Source organism: Halichoerus grypus, chromosome 9 (genome assembly GCF_964656455.1).
Source record: "Halichoerus grypus chromosome 9, mHalGry1.hap1.1, whole genome shotgun sequence".
Taxonomy (NCBI): Eukaryota; Metazoa; Chordata; class Mammalia; order Carnivora; family Phocidae; genus Halichoerus; species Halichoerus grypus.
In genome coordinates, this window is record NC_135720.1 from 57,622,821 (window position 1) to 57,648,435 (window position 25,615).

The 25,615-nt window shown below is 32.8% G+C and overlaps 1 protein-coding gene across 4 annotated transcripts in view; it reads right to left on the reverse strand.

The window, feature by feature from the left end:
* GRIK2 (glutamate ionotropic receptor kainate type subunit 2) overlaps window positions 1-25,615 on the reverse strand; it is a 1,096,112-nt gene that overhangs the window by 127,518 nt on the left and 942,979 nt on the right. For all 4 annotated transcript variants that reach the window (XM_078054938.1, XM_078054939.1, XM_078054940.1 and 1 more), the window contains 2 exons: window positions 5,085-5,203; window positions 973-1,190 (listed from right to left, as the gene is read on the reverse strand). In XM_078054938.1, the coding sequence (XP_077911064.1) occupies window positions 973-1,190; window positions 5,085-5,203 (337 nt within the window). The remainder of the gene's footprint in view (window positions 1-972; window positions 1,191-5,084; window positions 5,204-25,615) is intronic.

Below are 25,615 nucleotides of genomic sequence, written 5' to 3' on the forward strand. Positions count from 1 at the left end.
TGCCAATTCCATCTGTATGAACAGTGAAGGAAAATATCCAATGCTTAAAATTTTTGCCCAACCTACAAAGAATTTAAAAAGACTTGGTAAAATACAAAAAGACTTATGAAGTGAGACTGGCTCCCTAAAGTGAAATCTCCCCATTTAAACTACTTTGGTCCAGTGAGATCAGCTGGAGTAAGAAGAAAGGAATAACAAAGAGGAGGAGAAAGCACTCTATATGCCTGGAATTTGGTACAAGCTCTCTTTCCATTTAAGTGTCCCACAGGGCTGTCCCTCTGGAAACCATTGATAGTTCAGTGGCATAACCCATTTTCAGACTCTGTGCCTTGTAGAATATTAGGCAGATGAATATATGGATAACAAGCATTGTTTCTACTTGTTTCTATCATTTATTTTCCTTCTTTTCTGCAGGCTTCTGGACAAGTAAAACTTGTCTGACCTCAACAGAAAGAAATGTATATATGAGAAATATTCTTGCATGTAATCATTCTATTCTTCTGGAATAGCTAAGCCTTGTGGAGTCTGAATCTACTACTATTTAATATACATATATTAGTAAATATATGAATATATAACTAATACACTATATTAATATACTCATTACATTAATTATATGTTAATACATTATATATTTATATACACTAATATATATTCATTTATTTATATATATTTACAGTCAAAGATAAAACCTTATTGAGGAAAAAAGAACGTTACCTGTGGGCAGATTTTCCTTCGAACAAAAAGGGAATCCTTGTAAAGCAAAAACTCCTTGCCATTTGCAAGTATTGAAATGTTTTGCCTTGATCACCATGTATTTAGTTGTATACCTCTCTATTCCCTGAGGTATACATTATTGATTATTCTGCACAAATAACAGTGTTGCTACACACTTACATTCATTAAGAGAGAAAGGTTTATTTGCACTCTATCATTTTAATATGTAAATTGTAAATAACCGGAAGGACTTACCTTGAAGAAAGTCATGGTTGCACCGTCCTCCACTGTACCGTACTCTATCTTGGTTTGTTTAGCTAAATCATCAGCAGAGTCAATAGGGGATTCCATGCGTTCCACTGTCAGAAAGGCGGCTAAGTTAGCAGTATACGAAGAAATGATGATAAGTGTGAAAAACCACCAAATGCCTCCCACTATCCTGGTGGAGAGCGCTTTGGGCATGAGCTCAGAACCTAACAGAGATTGGGGGGGGAGGGGAAAGGTGAAACGAATACAGAGAATTCGATCAGCAGTCAGATACTTTTGGTCACAGTGGCAGAATGGAATCACTGTGTCGTAAAAGCTTAAATCATAGGTTCACATATTGCTTTAGTAAGCAAGCAACAACCATTGGGAGAGCGGAGGCTAATTTCAGATAATAAAACAGTCTCTTGAGACACTTTAAGTATAGTGGCAGGAGACTCAAGTTCTACCTGAGACAGTATAAATTAATTAGTAATAACATTTACAAAAATAACATTAGAAGGGAGAAAAAAATCTCTCTAGTTTATAAACTACTTGTATAATTTTTCATATTCTTGTTAGTTACTTCAGTTTTAGAAGAAATGGTTTAACATATGTTCAAATCCATTTCTTAACAAGCTTTATGTAAAGTTTCATTTTTCATGTACATGAAAGCTCATAAATTTTGTCTATCTTGCCATTTTAAAAAGTTATGTTTTACAAAAATACATTTCAATTACCTACATTCCTTGAGATACAGGGTTTTAGTCCAGGTTTGTTTTAAAATAAGGTAGTAAATTATTTCCTTTTGTATAAACAAATGTCTCCCATCACTATAGTTAGCCTCAATGAGAGAATCAGAATAAGAATAAAGAGTTAAATTGTCACAAATTTATTTTTACATATATATAAATATTTCATAAATATATTACAAACATGGCTGGAGTTGCCTGCTCATGGTATTAGTAAGAGAATGGGATCCGAGAATTCTATTTTACTTTTGATTATTATTAATTTTAATTAATTTAGAATATAAAATAAAATCCTAACAATTTTAAAATCAAGTCTTACAGTTTTAGCACATTGTTTACATTAAACACACTATTTATAGTCTTAATGTTAAAATGAATACATATCAGCATGTGTGATTTTTTTATAAGAGAAGTATACTAAATTTATGGATTTATGTAATATATTACTATACAATTTTAATCATTTTGAATCTATAATCAAGAAAGCATTGGCTACAAATTACTTAATTTTTAAAGGGTTTGAGTAAAATGGAATGAAGCAAAGATGGACTGCATTTGCTGATTTGTTTTATAGTCATGTCTTTAACATAATCACTGATGTAATAACGTTAACACATCTTTAGACGGAAAGAAAACTACAATCAATCATTCATGTTAACATTAAAGAGAAGTGGTATCAGAACTGAAATATATCAAAACAGCCCACCTTACACTGCAGTTCATCTTACTCTTGTAATTTCAAACAAACAAACAAAATTTTAAAAAGCAGACAGACTTGGACATGACAGCCAACTCCAGCTCCAGACTCTGCCTACCACTCTGTGAGGAAAATAAAACAAAAAACAAAACAAAACAGAAAAGTACCTTTCTGATGTAGTTGCTCCTAGGCCCTGTCAGACACACACTCGAACACTGTAATACTAAAATACTCCCAAGATGGTCAGCGGCAGCTTTGGCTGCCCGTTCTATTTTTTTTTTTTTTTTTTTTTTAAACAACACCACCAATAAGTCAAACAAGACTGGGAAAGAAAAGAACAGTGGAGACATTCGACAAAATTGGCCCAATTACCACAAGTTCATATCTTACCCAAGGACTTAAAGCAAGTACCTCCTAGGCTTGTGAATCAGAGCCTGGTTAGGGGCTGACTGTCATGTACTCAAGGTAACGTCATGTCCAGCACTATATCCCACTAATTCCTGGGGAGCTGGGCATCAGCCAGTTTAGTATGGGTTCCTCTTTCATGTATCCACCAGCAGTGAAGTAGTTATGTGGCAAAGCAAATGTATATTTGAATTTTTCATTCCTTGGATCACTTGTCATCAATTTCAGAGATATCAAATATTGTCTTATTTCTAATTGATAGATTGTATAGATATCAAGGTAATCTTATCAGTAAACAAATCTCAAAAACCTCCAAATATTTTAGAAAATATAAGTGAAAAAAAGAATTTTATTTTTCAAAGTAGTAGCAAACATAATTTTGAAAAATCTTTGTTATGTTTGGGTCTTATTATCAGGATAATTTACTCCAGACTGTTAAAGTTAGTTATCAGCACGTGACTAGCAGTTTGCCTGGGTGAACCGTATTACCCAATACTGCTTGTAAGAGATGCCTGTTTCCTATGACAGGCTTTTATTCACTTCTAATATTTCATAAGAACTCCAGTATTGTCTTCCAAGTGTTGAGTAAGTCTAAGGAAAAAAAAAAACATTGGACCCAAAATGTAGGAAAGGGAAAATAGAACTGTTGACTATTCATTTTATTTAGAAATAGATGCCACAAACTTAGATTAGTTCATGTAAGAGTTCTCTGAATTCTCAAGTTTTAGGTTTAAAATATTTATAAAGCTATATATATGGATGCTCATATTTTTATTTTTTTAATTTTTTTAAAGATTTATCTATTTATTTGAGAAAGAGAGAGCGTGCACAGGCGTGCAAGTGGGGGAAGGGGCAGAAGGAGAGGGAGAGAAGAAGACTTCCCACTGAGCGCAGAACCCACACAGGGCTGGATCTCACCATCCTGAGATCATGACCTGAGTGGAAATCAAGAGTCAGATGCCTAACTGACTGAGCTACCCAGGTGCCCTGGGTGCTCATATTTTTAAAAGAAAAAATTTATTTCAACTTGATAGGCCTTGCTTACAACATGTATTTGTTAAATTAATTTTTTGATATGTAGTTATTTATTCTCACCTTAGGAAATAGTTTATAAAGCAACAGTAATGAATTAATAGATTTATGCATAAGATTAAACATGCAAGAACAAAGTACCTTTTTATAAACAGCCTTTTATAATTTAACCATAAATTTTCACCTCTTCAGATCTGTAATGCAATTACCAAAATAATCTCTTCAAAGTGGATAATAAGTACACAACTAAATCTTAAGGTAAACTCTGATAATAGGTGTGGTAACTCTCATGAAGGAGTACATTTTTCTCCCTAATCCAGTCATTGTCACTTGTTCAAATTTGGGGTATTTTGCTTTATTTGCTAATTCTAAAACTTAAAAACATTACATTTTTAAAGCATAAAATAGTCTTAGATCCTGGCTAATGGAATCTTTTGAGTAGAAGGTCTGAAATATCACTTTATTGAACTTTATCTAAATATTAAAAGATTAATTAAAAAAACATAGCAGCAAAAATAAAAATAAATTCCACTTGGGAGAACTGAGACTAAAATAAGGAATTCATAGTTATATATAAACCCTTAAGACATATTGCATGTATTATGTCATTTTCTAAGCAGTATAGCCTTTTACTTTTAACATTAATATTATAAATTTTAAATAATTATGAAAGTATTTTTGCATGCACATCTGAGCATGCATTATTTTATATTCTTATATGCTATCAGATGCAGCTAATATTTTACTTGTAAAGGAAACTAAATGGTTAAATATTTTAATTTTGTAAATTTATACACAGTAGATTTATTAGTCATGCAACACAAATGCATCTAATCATCAAGAATTGATATAAAATAATTTTTTACATCAAAATGAGTCAGGAAACAGAAGCATTACACTGTATTCCTGTCTCAAGGAGATGTAATCTTAGTAGTACTTTAAATGCAGCTACTAGCTAATGGATCAGGTTAGCTTGGTTAACTATGAAGTAATGTACCTACTGTGGGTTAAGAAAAAAAAAAATTAGATGAGTATACTGTATGTGCATTTGCAAAAGCTAGTTATTTTCTCAGAATCTCTCTTGGATGGGATTTGAGAATGCCTAAATGCATTAGGTAGATGGAGAAGCTGGATTATGGTTACATGCACAGAGGCACCCATGCAAGCGACTTGAGCTGTCACCCCCAGCAAAGAGTGGGACATGGTGCCCAAGGGAAATAGCAGGCTGAATCGTATACCTTGCTGCATGAGAGCTCCAACTCCAAACCAGAAACTATTTAGCAAGGTAAAATTATTTTCCACCACGTCTGAGTCAGGATTGCAAGGGTGTGGATTATACCACTCATAGGGACTAAACCTGTGGTAATTGACAGAAGAAAAGAATATATTTAAATGGCAGTGAGAAGAAATTCTATCCAGCATTTTCGCTGCAAAAGAAACAGAAAGACAGGTAAGATTAAGGAGAAACCAGAAATAAGCATTTCTATAGTACAATTTCATATGCACGACAGCAAGTGTGAGGTTTTAAAGATCCCTGTCCTAAGATGATAAATTGCATTTCTTTATTATATACTACTTGTGAGAGGAAAATCTGTATATCAGTAAACCAAGATTATCCTTTAAGACTTAGATTTTTCAAGTACAGAATAAAAATAAAAAGTCTAAAAAATCATAAAGGAAGAAAACAAACTTAGTTATGAAATAAACATTTTTAAAACTGTGGAAAAATTGTTAAAGACAGAAGAAACAATATAAAATCAGCTTAAGATTTTTTTATGATATAACAGAAACTACCAAAGTGACAGAGTTTAAAATAATCAGTGAATAATTATATATCTAAGAAAATAGTACTATGAATTTACATCTTTCTGTGTTAACAAACTCAGCTCTAAACAGAAAACCAAATCAGAGTGAACTGCATTCTAATACATGCCTCTGACATAATTATAGGTTTCAGAGGGTATGGAAATATTCATGATATCAAAGCAGTGTTAGAAGCAGGAATACATATTGAGGCTGATTGGTTTCCACTTACTACTTGGTTTCAAGTCTATTACTTCATTTTGAATCACTGTTTTAGGACAAAGAAAATCAAATCTAATTTTTGAGGCTAGTTCTAGATGGTTTTAGAAATATTGGTAACGTCTCTCAAATAATTCAAACTGAGGAACTGCTAACTTGTACACATAAAGTAATTTATTCTAATTATAATCCAGATATATTTATTAATTAATGGTACTATCCAAAAATATCACCACCATAATTAAAAATACTTCGTCTAATTACTAAACTAACAAAATATTTTCCCTAATATCTCAAATTTTAAAGCCACTCTTTTATAAACCAAATTAGCGTGCATGCCCTTTATGAAAGCGTTAAAAAATCTTACATTCAATCAAAGTTATTTGAATAATGTATCTGTCACTTCAGAGAGCCCAATTTTCTTCACAATAATCTTTTACATATTAAAATTCAGAGAATCAAACAAACCATTTTCATCTTTCTAATGCAATTTTAGAACAGCCCTGTTTAATAGCCTACCCTTGACAAACAAAGAAATGTTTTGTTTGGTTCTCCAAGTTAAACTGATACACTGAACAGAACGGTTGACTGGATAGTAATTAAACGTTCTGATCTGATTTGTTGTGTCTGACGCAACAGGAGGGCTGGCTTTGGTTGTAGACATTTTATTTTTATTTAAATTCCCTTATTACTTTTACCCTAGTGAAAATAATTATATACATCTTTAAAAGTATTTCCAAGTATCAGAATGGTAGCCATCAATGTTCACACAACAATATCTTCTTTCAAATATTACCCATTTTAATTAACTATCGAAAGAATGCATTGCTCGTCAGAGACAACGTGATCTTGCCGTTATCACCCAGCTCCACGCCCTTGACAAATTGCATAACCTCCCTGTACTGTGTCCTTATCTGAAAAAGAAAGACAGTGGTAAGACCTAACTTTTCTAGGTGTTGTAAGGACTGCATAAGTTAATAGTGCTGGCAGACAGCAATCATTCAATAATTTGACACAATGGTATTATTGAATATTGTTAAATGTTGTGACTTTGCCTGTAGTTATATATTCATACTCCTATTTTTATTTCTTAATAATTAAACCATTCTTTCCCTACTCCTGCAAGTTTATTAGCATACACACAGAGCTGGTCTGTAAAGGTGGGTTTAGTGTTCTCACATGGTAGATTATAGAAGCAGAGTGAGAACACATAATTTGACTGATTGACATCCCTAGTTTCCACATAGAATCCCATGAGCCACTGAGTTTTATATAGGTGCTTCAAGGGATTCCATGAAAGGATGGACGAGCAATGGGGTGGTAGGGATTGGAGAAGTGGAAATAAAAATATGCAACATTCTGTCCTCCCATCCCAAATTTATATATACATTTTTTAATTCTGAGAAGGAAAGAAGGAAGGAAGGTGGGAAGGAAGGAAAGAGGAAAAGAAGAAATGAGAAAATAAAAGGAGTTAGGGAGGAGGAATCTGGAAATGATGGCACTGAAATCAACGGACTAATATCTACTTCAATGAGGGAGTCTCACGTAGTTTATTTGAAAGAGAGGGAAAAACGTATGGTAAACTAATAATTAAATTTGAATAATGTGTACTTCTCACATCCTCCATTTCCTTCCTCTGCTTTTTCCCTTAGGATGGACAAAGTCCCCAAAAGATGCAAATCTAGCCAAGAAAAACGCTGTCTAACTTGAATTTACAATTTGCTCCTCATGGTGACCCCCAGGAAGCTTTTCCTCAGTCTCCATTTGATTCATTAGCATATACTAATGGTGGATCCTAATGTAAATCACTCGTTTCCTCTTTAAACCCCTACTCCCAAACAACACCCTCACCCCGAAACACACACACACATTCATGCTCACTCCCTCACTCACTCACTGGCCTTGCACTGCTTAGTCTGTGGTCAGCTTTATCTCCTTCACATTTAAGTAACACAGCTCTGATTCTAGTTTCATTCTCTATTATTTTCTAAATTAAATTACCTCTCACCTCTAAGAGTAATTGCCATGCTCAATTCTATCCTCTCTATTTTCAACAGGTCTTGTTTCAGTATCTGTCGCTACCTTCCAACTCCTTCAGATTCAATTTTAAAAATTCTGTTGGCCCCCGTAATATTTTTTCTGTTCATAAAATATATTTCAGCCCCCTTAAGTCTATATATTTAACTCTAATCACTCTCTTGACCTGATGTGAATTCCCAATAGTCTGACAGTAGACTTTTCAATATTAATATGCCCAATGTGAACGTGCAATCTTTCTCCTTAATCCTGCCCTCTTACTGTCTTTTCCATCTCTGTCGAATAGCATCACCTGGAAGCATCCCTCAGTTAACAACTGCAGTGGTCCTGTCGATAGCCCTTAGCTCACTCAGCCTTCACACTTTTTGAGTCAACTTCAGTTCTTTACATTCCTTTGCCCCACAACCCTGACCTCCAAACATTAGTCAAATTGTATCAGTCTGCCTCCAGAATGTCCCTTTCATTTCTTGCCTCCCTTTTCCCCGTTCATTTCCACTGGCATTAAGGTTAGTTCAGATCCTCATATCCTATAGCAGTTGTCTCCGAACTGGTCTTCCCACTTCTATTCTAAACTTATCATCTCGACATACTGCTTCCCAGTTACTTTTCATGTAGAATAATTCCCATAATGCCACATCTCTATTAAAAACAGATCTTCAATCATGCCCAGTCTATATACAAAATATCTACACTTCTAAGCATGGAATTCAAGATCCTCTACACCATGCTCCAAAATACCACTCCATGATTATGTTCCATTACTTTTTCTCCTAACCCTTGGGCTACTGGCCACTTTACAAAAAAAAAAAAAAAAAGAGTCCTATATTGATTTTTAACCATTTCTTTGCTCGTATTATCCTTCAGCCTATAATTCCCTAGTCTCCACTCCATAGATATTTAAATCCTATACCCACCCCTCAATTCCAAAACAGGACCACCATCTAGTTGTAGTTTTCCTGATTCTTTCACAGAGGCCATCTAACGTAGAGACTGGCGACTATCCCTAGGATTCACTGCCCTTCCCTGGTTTTAGCAGGAATATTGCTGTCCAGCTAATAAAACTATACCTCTTATTTTCCCTTGAATGCAACTAAATTTGAGCCACTGGAATTTGAGCAGAAATAATGTGTACAACTTCTCAAAATTCTCCATAAGGATATTTGCCCTGGACTTTCTTTTCCCTCTGCATCTTTTAGGAGATGATGATGACTAGAGATGTATTAGAAGCCCTATGTTGAGAATGACAGAGCTGTTCCACCAGCCTTGAACTGTACTCCTCTGGACTGTGAAGTAAGAGAGAGACATGTTTTCTGATTCCAAGCACTGGGTTTTTTGTTTTGTTTTGTGGCTATCTTTGTTAAAGAAGCTTAACCAGTATTTGAATGACTTAGGTTACTCTTTCTTTCTTCATGTCTATAGCACTAAGAGCTTCAAGTCATACTTATTGTAGCCTGGCTTCTTCACTGCAAATTAGTACATGTATATCTCCCTTCTTCTATTAGATTGTAAATGAATACATCCAAATACAATTTCTGATTTATCTTGTGTATCTTAGAATATCTAGCACAAGATTTTAAACCTAGTTGGCACATAAAGCATTTTGAATTATTCTGATGCTCCTTCTACTTCTCCTCTCTTTCTTTTTCATTTTCTGGCCATACATATAAAATGATAATCCTATTTTTCCACACCTAATTCCTCCTTAACCCTGAGCTTCCATCCCTGTAAAAATATTGTTTTTGAACCCATTGCATTTTTTTAAATGTCATCTTTTAATTATTTTTCAGGTTCTAATAAAATTATTATTAAACACCAGCCCTATGATACCTTCCTTTTAACTTCTGTGACATGCACTCCTGCTTCTCTACCCTATGCCCCACTAACGGGAGATCCCTTTTGGCTAAGTCTTGACTCTCAGATCTTTCCTCCATTTCTGATGACCTAACACACTCATGGCTTTAGCCTCTGTGCTGATAATTTCAAAACCCTCTCAATTTATAGCCATCAATTCTTACTCAAAGTATTTCCATTCCTACTTAGGCAGCTCATCATTACCTCATAGTTCAAAGGCTTTAACATTGAACCCAACAACTTCTCCCATACTAGCTCTCCTTCCCAATGTCTCAATTTCTAAAAAACATGGCACTTCTCTGAGTTCTTGAGGCTTAAAGTTTATCTTTCTCTTAACCTCCTTCCTTAAATACAAATATGTATAAGCCATATCAACTTTTGTTTGATGATGTTTCTTTGCTTTGTCCCATCAACTTCCAGTGCATTTTCATCTCAGTTCTGAATCATGGGTTTTCAAAAATCAATTCCTACTTGGTTCCCCCTTTTTTCCATTTTGTCTTGCAAACTATCTTCATATTTAGGTTTGCACCATGCAACTTCCCTTCTCTAGAACCAGTCGATTTCTTTTAGCTATTGAACTGGTTTAACATTCTATGCTTCTGGATTTCCAGATTCTATATGATATGACTCAATATTTTTAACCTTTTCAAGAATGTTATGTAGACTGGCCAATTGTCTCATTATGTCTTTGCTTATGCTGTTTCTAAGTGAGAAGTCATCTTCTCTTCAGTTGTTTCACCCAGCTAGCTACTATCCTACACTTTTCTAAAACTCCATAGTGGGGGGGGATGGGGTAACTGGGTGGTGGGCATGAAGGAGGGCACGTGATGGAATGAGCACTGGCTGTTGTATGCAACTGATGAATCACTGAACTCTACCTCTGAAACTAATAATACACTATATTGTTAATTAATTGAATTTAAAATTTTAAAAAAGGAAACCTCCCCCAAAAAATAACAACAACAAAAAACTCCATAGTGTTTACTTTTTCCCCAAAGCTTGCTTGTTTCAAATCTCTATATATGATCTACTACTTTGGGCTCTATAATTGATATTTTATGTACCAATTTTATATTCCCACAGTTTTATGAGGTCCTTGAGAGATGGAATTTTTATTATCATTTTTATCATCATTATTAATATATTTGTATTACTTCAGTTGTCTAAAAATGTCATAATAAAATGCCTATAGGTTTGGGGACTAGAGGACTTAAGCTTTAGCAACATGTATGCTTTGTACTTGGTGACAGATTGCTAATCTAATTCTGGAATTTTTTTGTCACTTTCCACTTCAGCCATGCTTAACTGTTCGTATTACTTAAATGAGCTGTAGAGTTTGTCAGCATAGTGATCAGGCCAGGTTAGTGCTAATATAGGTTAGCATGGAGCCACCGGTATGTTGAGAATTTACTTGAGAAGCAGAGTATAGGAGTGGGTGTTATAACTAACTTCAGCATAAAAGCACATAGCTGTAAATACAAGAGTATTTCTAGAAATTGGATCTAAATGGACTGAGAGTCACAAGGGTAACTCTACTTCTAGAAGATGAAGGTGCTATTAGTTTAATTCAGGAATGCCCTGAAGAGAAATAGTTATAAGAGCTATCATACTTGGGTAGCAAAATAGATTAAAATCCAGAAAGAGAAAGGATAAAGTATGCATATTCTGCTAAAATTATGCCATTTTGATGGCATCACTTGTGGGAGCAGACATAAAGTGGGGACTTCTCAAGCCTTTAAAAACCAGGGTTGCCTTTTACTAAAGGAAGATTTTAAAACAAGGCATGAAAAGACCAGTTGAGGCACTCCAGGTAAGGTAAGCTTAAATAATTGCCTATTGAAAATGAGGCATACAATTAAAAATTACACTATTTCCTTATGTTTGTGTCATACTTGCCAAATTTAAAAACAAGTTCAGCTATATATGATCTTATTTTGAGCTGCAACAAATAGCCCAAGATAAGAGAAATATTATTATTATTATTAAAAACTGAGATTGAGTGAGATTCAGAAGACTCAGGGATCTGCTCAAGTACATAGAAAGCTAGAGCCAGGTGTGCAATGAAGGTGTCCTGCAAGCAAGTCCCTGCTCTCTTATTGCTACTCATTCTAGTCAGCGTTCAGTCTTTATCATCTGCCACAAAAAAAAAAAAAAAAGAAAGAAAGAAAAGAAAGAAAGAAAGAAAGAAAGAAGAAAGAAAGAAAGAAAGAAAGAAACAGAAAGAAAAGGGAATTTCTATGATCTAATTCAGTTCCCAGTAATAGAAGAATCTTATTTCTAGTTTGCCTGCTCTCTGCTCAATGAGGACTTGCCTAATTCTCATGCAGAATAAAAAAGACTCTTTGTTTTTATCACTTTTGTTTTTAGCACACTTATACCCTGTGCTCCATAGAATTAAATTTTGAGCACTGAAAACACTCAAAAATTAAGATTTGGTCATGACTTGATGTCATTGGAGCACAAAGAAATATTCACAAATGTTCAACAAAAGATCATGTTTTGGTTAAAAATGTATTAACTGCCATCTGATTTCTATTCAGAAATATTACAAAATTAATGTTATTTTTCTATTTACCGCTATACCAAGCTTAATAATATAAATTTCTAATGTCAAAATTAAATAATATATGCATAGATATAAAATCCTTAAAGGATGTTCAAATTTATCTGAAGTCTGAAATATTTTCACACTATTATCTTTGCTCTATATTTTGCCATTGCCACTTCAATTCTAACTATTTTGTACATGGAATATAATATTGCTTCTCTTACACTGTCAGGAAAAGTTATCTCTTTGAATCCATGAAAAGAGGCTAAAAAGTAAGAGTCTCAGCAATTTTTGTGAACCATCACAGTATCTTTGAGATGAAATAAATCAAGTTAAAGGAGTTTAACTCAACATATTGGGAAAAGAAAATAAAACCTTCTCAGGTAGAATGCTTATTTTTCAAAACTGTTCATTTTTAATTATCTTTGCTTTCAGAAAAGGAAATATCAAGAAGTAACCTTAAAAGATTTTTATGTGCCTATTAAAAATAATAATCAAAGATAGTACCATATGACTTTGGGAAATGCACCATGTCAAACATGGTGCTGTCAAACATGGTGCTGTTCAGCTCTCTTCCTAACACCTGTATAAGACCAGGGGTTCACGACGAGAAAGTTCTGTAAAAATGCCCTTGCCATTGCAAAGCTTAGTCTGTCCAGTTATCTCTGATGTTACTCAAAGTCTAAGAAATGCAGACATTTCCTCCAATACTTTTAATTGATAGCAAACAAAACAGTACTGTCTTCAGCAGCATGTTCCACCAATATATAAAACCTGACTCTGAGCAATTGCTTTATGGGCATGATCTATTTATATTCAGCAAGTATCATTTAACTTTTAGTTTTTCTTCGTTTGATTGCTTTTTACTTTCTGAATCCATACTACCAAGCAGACCACTTCCAGTGCATAATTAATGCTAACAATTATCCTTAGCCAGAAACTTCGTATTGTGATCATTTCAAATGAAGTTTCTCTAATTTAAGTAACACTTTTTTTTATCAGAAATTAGGATGATTGATATTCTGCAGCATTTGATATTCTGTACTTTATGTTGCTAGTTATCAATAAAAAACATATATCCCAAAATAATTTCAGTTGTTCAGTAAGTTAAATTCACTTTCCTTAAAAAGTAATTGTGTGTGCATCAGAATATGAGTCACACCAGCCCACGTTGGAATTTTTTAATCGAGCATATATTAAGTACTTTGAGAACTTGTTTCTAAGAAAAAGACTTCCCTATAGTTAATTTTAGTTACCTTCCAAATCATTAATGAGCAGGATATTAGTTAAGGTTGTATTGTGTTTTCTATGTTCAAACGTAAAAGGCTTCATAATGTAAAAATAATGTGGTGAGGTTTTGAAGGTGGATGAAGTTAAAGTGTGGTTAAGAAAGAAATGAAAGGAACAAAACATTCGGAAAAATTGTTATATAAACTAGGAATACACGAGTTTGCAATTTAGAAAGATAATTTTTTTTAAAAAACACAATTGAACATAAATACATTTAGTTCACTTAAATATAGTTCAAAGCTTAAGAATAATCTATCATACACTCATGACCCCATTTGATAAGAGTAGATAAACTCTAATGCAACATATTAGCTAGTTAGCACTGTATCAAAAGATGTCCAAATAGAGTGACCATTGAAAAAATTTAATTGAGAGAAATAACATGACTTCACACTCCAAATCGAAGTAATGCCAATACTGCAAGAACTATGGTATCAATAGATTCTTCATGCTGTTATCATTATTCATATCCTGTAAAACTAGTTCTGTGCTCTTTTTTTAGTATAGTCCCTTGCTGACATTTAATTAACTTGAACATTTATGTATCTGAATTTCACCTGAATCTCACCAGTGCCCCCATCCTGTATTTCCAGCTCTCTACAAGAGATTTCCACCTGGTTGTACAGCCAAACCTCAAGCTCAGCATGACCAAAAGCAAACTGGTCATCCACCCCATACTAAGTTGACCCCATGTCAACGCATGATCAATTTTGCAGATAATCTAGGCATTTTCCGACAACTGAGATGAGAATTCTTGAAGTCCTCTGTCTTCCCTCTCCTTCAATGTCTGTATCCAGTATATCACCAAGGTTTATTATATTTTTTCTTCAAAATAATTATTGGATTTGTCTTTAAATTCACATTTTACAATCCCCTATTATTATAATTTTAGCTTAGTCTTTGTTTACCTCTAACTCAACAGGTCTCTTTGCCTTTTGATTCTCCCAACCCCATCTCTTTTGTCCATCCTACATATAACTATTAGGCAAATCTTCCCATACCGTAATGCTGTTTATTCCTTCATCAAATGCCTACAAGAAAACAGCATTTCTTTCTGATAAACTACAACCTCTTCTGCCCAATTTTCAAAGCTTTAGAAAGCTGAGTCATCTCATCCTGTTACCTACTGTGCCCCCCCAAAATCTTATAATTTATGCAAATAAACCAATAAATATCTCATACATGATATTCATAGTAACATTTCCATACTTTTGCTAATGCTGTTCTTTACAGCCAAAATATTCCTTATTACAGTACATTAATTAATATCCTATTTATATTTTAAAGCATAATTTACCTATTGGATGATAAGGTCTTTGACAAGAAGGAATATACCAAGTTTATTTTAATCTCCACCCAAAAATGCTCTCTCCATTTTCCTCTATTTAATATAATTCCTGTCATCTTTTAAAGCCAAATTCACTTATTGGGATAATAGACTCTTTAAAGGAAGCAAGTATGTCATTTTAATTTTATATCTCCTATAGCAGTAGAACAGTACTGGAAATAGGATAAGCACTCAGTAAATACTACCATTTTATGGCATATATATATATGTTCATTGTTCATTGTTCATTGTTCATTGTTATTTGAATGTGTGATATAACTGGATATAGAAGATATAGTGCAGAGTTGCTTTCTTAGTGAATAATTAGCATAACAATGCTTCTCAATTAATAGCATAAAGAAATTTCTTAGGTACAACTAAGATATAAAGGTATATAAGGTATAAAGGAATTCTGGAGTTTACAAAACAATTTTAGTAAGAATTATCTGGTCTTCAATCTCCATGTTATCAAGCAAGTGCAATGTGGTAATATAGATGGCTAGTAGCAACTTTGGACAAACAGTATTTGTCTTAATTCCTGTTGACTCTGCCTACCTGTGTCTTTTGTGATATACTTCCTAAGCAGGATTGCTTCATATTTACACTACTTGATGGAATTACTCCTACTGCCTTAAATCCAGAGATAATAATATGTACTTAAAATCATATCACTTCTCTATTTCTCTGAACTCTTTCTCTGTTAACTCTTTTTCTGAACAATAAACAAAACACTAGAATGACTATAAGCTTATGCATGCAAAAAATGGGCAGACATTTAAAAAAAGGAAAAAAGCTTTCTATTACTCTCATCATGAGCTTGAGTTTCCTCAAAAGAGTGATTGGTGGGACTTAAGATATGACTTGTTTTGCAACACTACCTCATAAATCTCATTTTCTTTTAAAAGTAGAGAATAATAAGACCTCCAGGCAGCTGCTAGATGGCCAGCCCAGTAGAAACAGCACACCAAAAAAGTGGGCATGAGATGTTTTTATTGACACAAGAAAAAAACAACATGGAACTAAAGGAGGTAGCTCAGCAATACTAAGAAACAATAGATCTCTTCATGAAACTGAAGTCTAGGCACAATAATGCCCCTCCCCGCCCCCCGTTAGGATTTTGGCTATGAATGAAAGCACTGCTTTAAAATGTGCACGGAAAGAAGTCTTAGCTATTATTCACCCCTTTCAGGCACAGCTTTCCCACCACTGGTGATCATTGTTGATAACATAATCCTTGAGCATGACTTAAAGAGATGCATGGAAATACTGAGTGCTGACAGGGATGTAGGACTGAACCTGGGAACCCCTTCTGCACTTAGTAATTCTAAGTACTGGGAGCTGAAACATTTGTTTAGAAAGTTCATTTATTTTTTTGTTGCCCTGAAAATGACTGAAAGAAAAAAGATTCTAATCTTTCTCTGATTATCTAAGATTACCTTTTCATTATATTTGCTTGGCACTTCTTGAAATAATGCTTTAGGATAGCTGTGCAAGCTAGGTGGATGCCCAACAGAGAACATAATTGATTACCGTCTTAGTAAATCAGATGACATAGTTTTGTCTGTGGTGCCCCCTTTTTCTCTCTCTTTCTCTCATTCTCCCTCTAATTGTGTAATAAGACACGTCAGTTTGCCTCACTCATTTCTCTTGTACTCAATTAAATGTTCTCAAGTTCTCTCTACTTCCCAAATGTCATGATTTCTACATATGGAACAAAGAATGCTTTGTGAGAAGCTTGGATGGGACCATTGTTTGCACTGCTTTTAATGTCAGATTCTGAAGAATAAGGACTTCCATTGGATTAGATTCAAGATAAGGTAGAAGAAGGTCAATGTTAAAATATGTAATTATCTAACAATATTTAAACATTAAAATGTTTGAACAAATAAGTGTAAGAGTTACAAATAATGATTACCTATAAAGTTTAAGGAATGTCTAGATTAATCTTCAATTCAATATCTCCTAAAATAAAACCTTCTAAACCAGCAGCAGATGCCCTAAATCTACCTGGATAATTTTTATTACATTTATAGAAAGATACATTTTTTTCCTGAACTCCTTAAACTTTTAAAGAAAATTTTATGTATATTTATAGGTCTTTCATTCATTTGATACAGCTAGTGCTTTTCTCCTTTACACTAAACTATTCACTGAAATATTTATAAGACACTGCAACAAGAGGACAAAACCTTACGTATACTAACACCTCAAAGAATCAAGTCATCTTCTGCAACTTTAAAAATATGCTGTTGATTTCCCATAGCAAAATATAAGAAAAACCGAAAAATTAGTCAATTTGCATTCAGTTTTATCATCTTCAAATATTTTGTTCATCAAATATGGACAAATCCATGAAGACTTTAAATTTAAAATATATTCCATATGTATAAGATACATATGTGTGTAGACACTTTTACACACAAAAATTTAAGAAAAAAAATTGAAGCAAAGCTTAAGAATCAATTTTATCATCCTCAAATATTTGTCTATCAAATATGGACAAATCCATGAAGGCTCTAAATTTAAAATGTATTTTCTATACATAAAATATATATGTGTGTACACTGTTGAACAAATAGAGAGATAAAGAAATAATTCTCGAGAGGTGTTTTCCATTACTATTAGTACTATCATCTGTCACCACCTGTCTCCTCTCTCATCCTCAGTTTCTTTATCTGTAGAGTGAGGAGGCTGCCCTTGGGCATCACTAAAGTTTCCTTCTAACATTGACAATCCAAGATTTCATGTATACGGGTAATTACTTAAATAGCATAAACAGGACAAAATTTACATTTGTAAGTAGGTCCTTGTAAAAACTTTAACAAAATACTGCAATTAAATCTCATCTCTTTCAACATACATATTCAAGTTATGATTGAAAAAGAAGATAGTTGTATAAATTTGCCCCTAGTAAGAAGTTAGAAAACTTTATCACCCTCAGAGCATAATTTAGTGCAGATTTGTCCTTTATTCCTTACTATTATATCTTAGAGAACTGGAAAACTGGCTTAGCTTGCAAAATTTTTCATTGGGACCAAATTATGTTGATTCTCTTTTGTTTACTTAAGGAATATATAGATAGATGGAGACAGAGACACAAACATAGATATAGAAAGATATGAAGATAATCACTAAATTCTACTCCTAAAGCCAAAAATAAATAAATTAATAAATAAAATAAATTTTATTTTTAAAAAGGAGATATGAATATATATAAAGGAGATAGGACACTTCTTACTACAATAACGAAACATGTTTTTCAACCAAATAAATACAAATCAAGAATCTATTGATGAAATGTAATAATCAATTAGGTCTGAGCATTTGACCCATATGTAAAGAGGCAGATGGTTCTGGGTTGTGGCAGGCAGCCCATGCTGGGAGTGAGGAAGCTGCAGTTAAAGCACTTGGCTATAGCTCTAACTTCCAGACAGGTATTAATTATTTCTTCTACTATCCTCTCTATCTTCCTTGCATGTTCAACAGCCCCCCAAACTGGCTATGATTTTTCCAGTTTATTGTCTCCTTTCTGGTTTTCTTCTGTATTTACTGTATCCCTGTCAGAAGATAAAACAGCCCTTATATTTAAATTACAGTGACAAAAAAACAATAACACAAATACAGTGATTAGCTGCCTCTCTCTAAAGGACCACTACACATATTTGTGAAATAAGTTCCTTGAAGGGTAAAACAAACATTATATTTGACAATGCACAAAGTTACTTGAAGAATTATTAGCCAGGCCGACTGTATGTGTGTGTGCGTGTGTGTGTGTGTGTGTGTGTGTGTGTGTGTGTGTAGTATTTACTTTGAAGCCCTTTGGGTATGGTCATCTGACTATTTTGTTAGGGTACCTACAGCATTCTTTAGCCCTCTATCTTATTTGTTTCAATTTTGAGATAAATGGTAAAATCTAACATATTTGTTTCAATTTTGAGATAAATGGTAAAATCTAACATTTAAAAAACAGTATGTTTTATTAGCTAGTCACTGTAATTTTTACAAAATGAGAAAAAAAAGGAATACATCTGAAAGCCATATGATTTAAATGTACCACACGCTCAAATACATAATATGATTAGAACTCTGTGCCTTATAAATACAGGCTACATGCTACATATTTACCACTAAAAACACCTCACAAAATTACAAACTGTTTAAGCTTGATTTGAATTGATGATATTCTATCTTTATCTACTTAGTTTCTAACTTTTATCAGTTTAAGGTTGGAAGAATAAATTGTGTTTGTTATGTTTTCACTTAAGGCCAAAACAAAGTAAACATTAGATTAGATTGGATTTTGCACCTGGTTAAATTATTTCAATGCTCTAATGCATGAATCACTAATACGTTTAGAGCTTTTGCCTTCACTGTAAAACAGATTGGTTTTGATTCAATTAAAATTCCTTTTTGCAAATATGAATTAAAAGTTCCTCATATTAGAACAAAGTTAGATAAGAACTTAGTATTAGCAGTACATAGCAACTTTGACTCATAGCCACTGTGAAGATTATCTGAATATTATAAAACCGGGGATAAAAGTAATAATGGATTTGTATGCAAGTGGTGGTTTAGAAAACTTAAAACATTAATGATTTGACTTGTTATGTGGTTTGATCATCAGAAAGTAAAAATAGCATTTGGCATATTTCCTTAACACCAGAAAAAGAATTATTTCCTGAGATTATTTTATTAACATTGGAACAAGCTCTAAAATATAATAATATTCTTTGTTTGGTGCAGGTCTTTAAAAATTTGACACATATTTGGAAGAAAGATCCTTTCTAATTATTTTTACACATAGGACATCATGTGAACCTCACCATTAATAAAAAGCTTTGTAATAGCATTTAAAATTTTACCCTGCAGCTCTCCCCGTCACCCAACTCTACCTATTCTCCAAAGCTTGCTTCCCATTTTGGAAATTACAGTAAGCTATATTGATCTGGAAGATTATATATGGGTATCTACTATTTTTTAAATCTATGCAAAGTTTGACCGTGCAATTATTTTAATGATTTCTTATGATTTGCCATGGGTAATAAACAGGAGGGACAATTTCAGGTTGCAGATATATTTCATTTGGTCAAATCCATGCCTTAATCACTGTATTAAATTTGAAACCAAGATTGTCCAGTTGTTCCCTAAAATCTTTTTCCTTCAACCATACTATCAGAAAATAACTATGCCTAATTTTATACTTGAATGCTTATTTTTGTTCTACTATATTTTTCTTATTTTTGCATCTTTAGCAAAGCAATGTTTGTTGTTAGAAATAAGTTACACCAAATACACCATATATAATTAGATGCATCCTGTATAAAGCCCACACAGATTTGTGATCACCAATCCTGTATGTAATATTTGGTTTATTGGATGCACAAAGAAAGCAGCTTTAATTTCTCAAACTGTATAAGCTACACTGGACACTTGGGGTCAGGAAGATAAAATGGAATATTAGTTGTCTTTAACCATGAAAGCAAGTATTTAAAGGACATTTTATACTTAAAAGTCAATAACTGATTCCAGTATTTCTATTTTAGTCAATCAACCAAATCAACTGATAATCATGACAGCTAAATTTATAGGGAAATTATGAAGTAGCTTTAAAAAGTTATCTAACACTTACTCAGATTAACATAAAATATAGAAAAGTAGATGATAAAAAGAGCTGCAGTTTTAGGACTCAAAAAGAGATGAGTAGATACTAAACAGTAATAAATAGATTAGAAACCATTTGCTAAAATTTAAATCAAGACATGAATTCTCTATCACTTTAACCTATGAAATTATTTCCATTTGTATTATTTCCTTCTACATCAAATGTAAAATTTTAGAATACACTTAATAATTTTAAGGGAAAAATTAACTTTTTCTTAATTATACTATCTTTTTTACCAAAAAAAAATTTCCCTGATTATGTGGACTTTGAAAATGGCATAGAATTACATTGGTCAATAGTCATGAAATTACCACTTACAATATTTTAACTTGCAAGTAATAGTTTAGAGTGGAAATAATGACTTTAAACTATTTAGTGTATATGACATGTTTATGCATTAGATTATAATCACATCTTTTTTCTTTTTTTACTTCTTAGATTCTTTTTTCCCAGCTCTATTGAGAAATAATTGACATACATCACTGTGTAAGTCTAAGACCTACAGCACATGGTTTGATTTACGTATATTGTGAAATGCTTGTCACAATAGGTTCAGCTAACCTCTATCTTCCCATATAGATTAAATAAGAAGGAAAGAAAGAGGAAAAAAGAAAAAAAAATTCTCCTTGTGATGAGAACTCAGGATTTACTCTCTAAACCACTTTCCTGTATATCATAGAGCAGTGTTAGCTATAGTCATCATGTCGTACGTAGCACACCTAGTACTGATTCATCTTATAACAGGAAGTCTGTACATTTCCATCACTTTCCTCTAATTCTCTTCCCCCGCCCCCCACTCTCTGCCTCTGGTAACCACAAGCTTGATCTCTTTTCCTAGGAGTTTGGTGGGGTTTTTTATAGATTGCACATATGAGTAGATTTTGTCTTTTGTTCTTTATTGTAGAAAAATATACCACTGATAAATGTATCTTATTCTTTACAAAATATTAAAGATAACTTTAAAAAAAAAAAAAGATAACTTTAAGTGATTTTGTTTAATGCTTAAGTTTTATAACTGCATATAACAAAAGTTTTTAGAATATATGCATTTATAGAATAATTAAATAAGAACTTAGGTACATTATAACATTTATATTAGCTTGTGTTCTCAAAATTAAGCATTTCTAATTTTATCATACATTTTTTCTGTCACTGCTTCTTTATATTATGTTTATATAATTGGGTTGTTTCTTATTATGCAATTAAGAATTGACTTCTGGTCAACGGGAGTTCATATATAGTGTGTGTATGTACATATACGTTACACACACGTGTATATATTTACTTTTTTCAAAGAGGCAAGAACATATTTTATGCATTTCTAAAAGATGCATTTTTCTTCTGCATTTTGATTCTTTAAATAGATTTACTTATCCCAAGCCAATAAAATAGGAAATGTGCTCATGAAAGAAGGCCAAGAAGTCCATCTGTGTCTGTTCATTTCTCTGAGCTATCAGTTCCTTAATTTCTCAAAATATTTTTTCTTCTCAAGCTTGCCTATCTGCTTCGCTAAACAGAGATTGTTCCAACTTCTAGCAGTGGGAACCTTTTTTCTAAATCCCAAATGAACTTATTTACAAAAGAAATTATCTTCTTCCCTCAGCATCCAAAAATTCTCCATTCATTCTGAAACTATCTTAGCATGTATTGAAAACATTTAAATTACTACTTCCTGTCTCTCTTTATAGGGATTTCCAGGACATTTTCTCAATAATCAACTTTTATAAAAAGTTGGTTTATCATTTGATGTACTTTAATAGAATTTTTCATTTAACATCAAAATCCCTTCCGCATTTATGACAGAGTCAATGATTCAATAAGATTCTTATTAGTGATGTTTTATCCCCTTTGTAACACCTCGTGGTTATTTAATAAACTTTTAAACTTTGAATTTGGTTTTACTGGTAATTTAAAACATACTTACTTTATAGTCTCTTTTTTTAAGAGAGCACTTTAATTTCTGAAGTATATTCGAGAGACCAATACTAGTCTTGTTATGTCTTTCCCTCTGTGACTTCCAGTAAGTCTGTTAACCATTCAGTGTCTCTGTTTTCTTATGTATAAAATAAGGGAATCACGTATAATCATCTTATCATTTCAAAATAATTTTATAATGCTATTAGTATGGTTGTTTTATTTTATTTACCTTCATTGTCTGTATCTGCTACATTTTGGGAACGTTAGGTCTCCATTTCTATTCTTTTTCTCTTAGCTGTCTTTTCATAGGAATGCTTCTACTTGAATGAATGTTCTCACTTGTTAAATATAGTCTATTATGCAAATGTATTAATTGAATAATAGTGAATTTAATAAATTATTCTATACTTTTTATATAATTATTTGTTATTTCTACTAAATCCTATTATCTATTTCTCTTGTGCTCCTCCCCTGACCTCTCCTGAGGTAACATTGACTTATAGTTCCTGGAATCTTTACAAAAGTGTCATGTTATAACTAAGCAATATTTACTTTTAGTCATACTCAAACATGCTGGAAAGAGATGATAATCAAGGAATTAGTAAACAGGTGGAAACAAAATCTTACCTCATTTCAATTACCTTAGATAGGGCATGCACACATCCTCAAAACTACATGAAAGATAATAAAGAGTAAATGTAATCAATATTGGCATGTAAGGAAGCTGCACATAATAAGATGACACAAAGATTTCCTGATGAATCTAGCCTCGCTGCATATATTTTATTGGTATTTTAAAATAACCAAAGACAATGTAATAAATTAGATTGTCAGAGGATTTTAAATGAGATCTGTACCACGCAACCCTTTGGACCAAACAATAAAAGACTAAGAAAAAGTAGTCAAATGGTGCTGAAAAGCTCTGACCAATCAATGATGGAGAGTCAGGAAGGGAAGAAAGAAGGGAGAAATTCAGAATCATGTACTTTATATTAAACGGAAGACAAACAAGGCAGAAGAAGGTGGGGAGAGGAGGAGAAGAAAATTCCAATGGCCCTGAGCACAATGAAAGATGCACATTTCATTAGGATGTATTTAATGGCCTCAAAAATAAATGAAGAACTAAGTAAAACAAGCTAAAACGTAATCTATAGCCTAAGGCTATGTAACTGATAGAACTCTGAATTTATGCCACAGTCATGTGGCAAAGATTAGAAACATGTTAACCGGTAGGGAAAGAAAAAAGTGACCAAAATGTAATAACCCAATACCTAAAATATTAATTTTCAGGAAACAGGTTTCTATTAAAAATTGCAAAACAAATTGTTAGCTATACCACTTCTTCAAGTCTTGCAGGTTTGAAACTTTAAACTTTGAACTTTAATTATAATTGTGAAAGTGGAGTTCTGTTTACAGGTGCCTCAATTTTGTCCTGATTCTATGGTGCCCTGCATGCTGCTAACACTCTGGCTCCAGTTCTATGATTAAAAATGATTAACTACTGGACCTTTGTCAGGTTGCTTTGTTTCTTTAGACTTCGATGTCTTCATTTATTGGCGTGAAGTTCTATTGATTATATGTCAAAATTTTGTTTACCAGTCACAGACCTAGAATATTATAGAAGGTCATTTTATTTAAAATGGTGTTTGTACTTTTATTGTTATTAAACATATAATTCAGTTTTCCTAAATGTCATCATACATTTAAATGACACAGACAATTCCTGTCGTTCAACTAATCTAATTTGTTCTATTTGAAAGTGCTTCAAGAATTTATGACTTTGTACTGTAAAATAACATACATGTGTCTCAATGTCTTATTTACATATATATCTGAATTAAATTTCTTAATATTCTTGTATTGTTACTACATTTCCTTTATACTGCAAATCTCTGGCCATCTCTTAGCAAGCGTTTTAAGATAGTCATTTTATTGTTTTGTTCATGATGCTCTGTGCCATTGCTCATAACTTGATGAGTATACAAGTGCTTGGTTTTTAAAACAATAAATGAGGGAAAAATAACAATCAAAAGCAACATGTTGTTGTTTGCTATGCTACAACCTCCTAGTGAGGACTAACAGTCACTAATATTTATTAGGTCAGTAAATCAAATCTCAGGTAGGTAACAGGTGGTTCATAGAGTCAGAGACTGCAAATAGAGTCGCTGTTTGTTGTAGTCTAGCATATGGCCTTTCGATACATTACAATCATATCAACTGGATGACATCCTCTATAAGCAATGCTTAACACTGAAACACCAGTAATTCTTTTCTAACTTCTTGAAACTACAGTGCAGATTTTGTGCCTTTTTGGAATGCTGCCTCACCTTTCATGCCTTTTAGAGTACTGTCTCTGGATGGGCTGATTTCTTATTATCTGGTACTTTCCCATGTATGTTTGTCCTTTTGCAAAGTTAAATTTTAAATCCTTCCAAACAGACTGAACACACTTTAAGTCTGCATTTCTCCACATTGCTTAGTTAATATTCTAGAAATAGTGGGTGCTCAAAAATTTGGGGATAGATTTAAGTCTCTGGAGTTTATGTTCTTAACCCTGGGGTTTAAAAAAGACACACAAACATACACAGGATCTTGCTTTCCGAGTAAAATTCAAAAGCTAAAGCATCGGTAGGAAATCCTTTCACACAAAATTCCCTTTAAAATACCGTGTTTAAAAAGAAAAAGAAAAAAAATGTAGCTTCTCTAGCAAATTGGATTTTTGAAATAATATTTTCTGTATATTTTATTGTACAATGGAATTTCTGAATAGGTTTTCATATTTGAATCAAGGAGATCCAATTATTGTCTCCAGCTGCTATATTTTCTATTAAAAATCTTTTTTATCATCCACAACGTTCATCCACATAAGTGACTGTCTTATGTAATACCTTTTCACTTAATCAAACTTGAAAAATAAAAATTCTACTTTTATATTTCTGAAATAGCTTAAGTATAGTTCCTTAGCAGGTTATCTCAAATATATATTAGGTTTTATGAATGGGAAATACATAAGGAAACATATTTATCATATTGTGATTTATATAGCTAATACTTAGTGATACATTGATGGACGGATGGGGAGAGAAAGAGACAGAGAACTGATAGACCTAGCTGG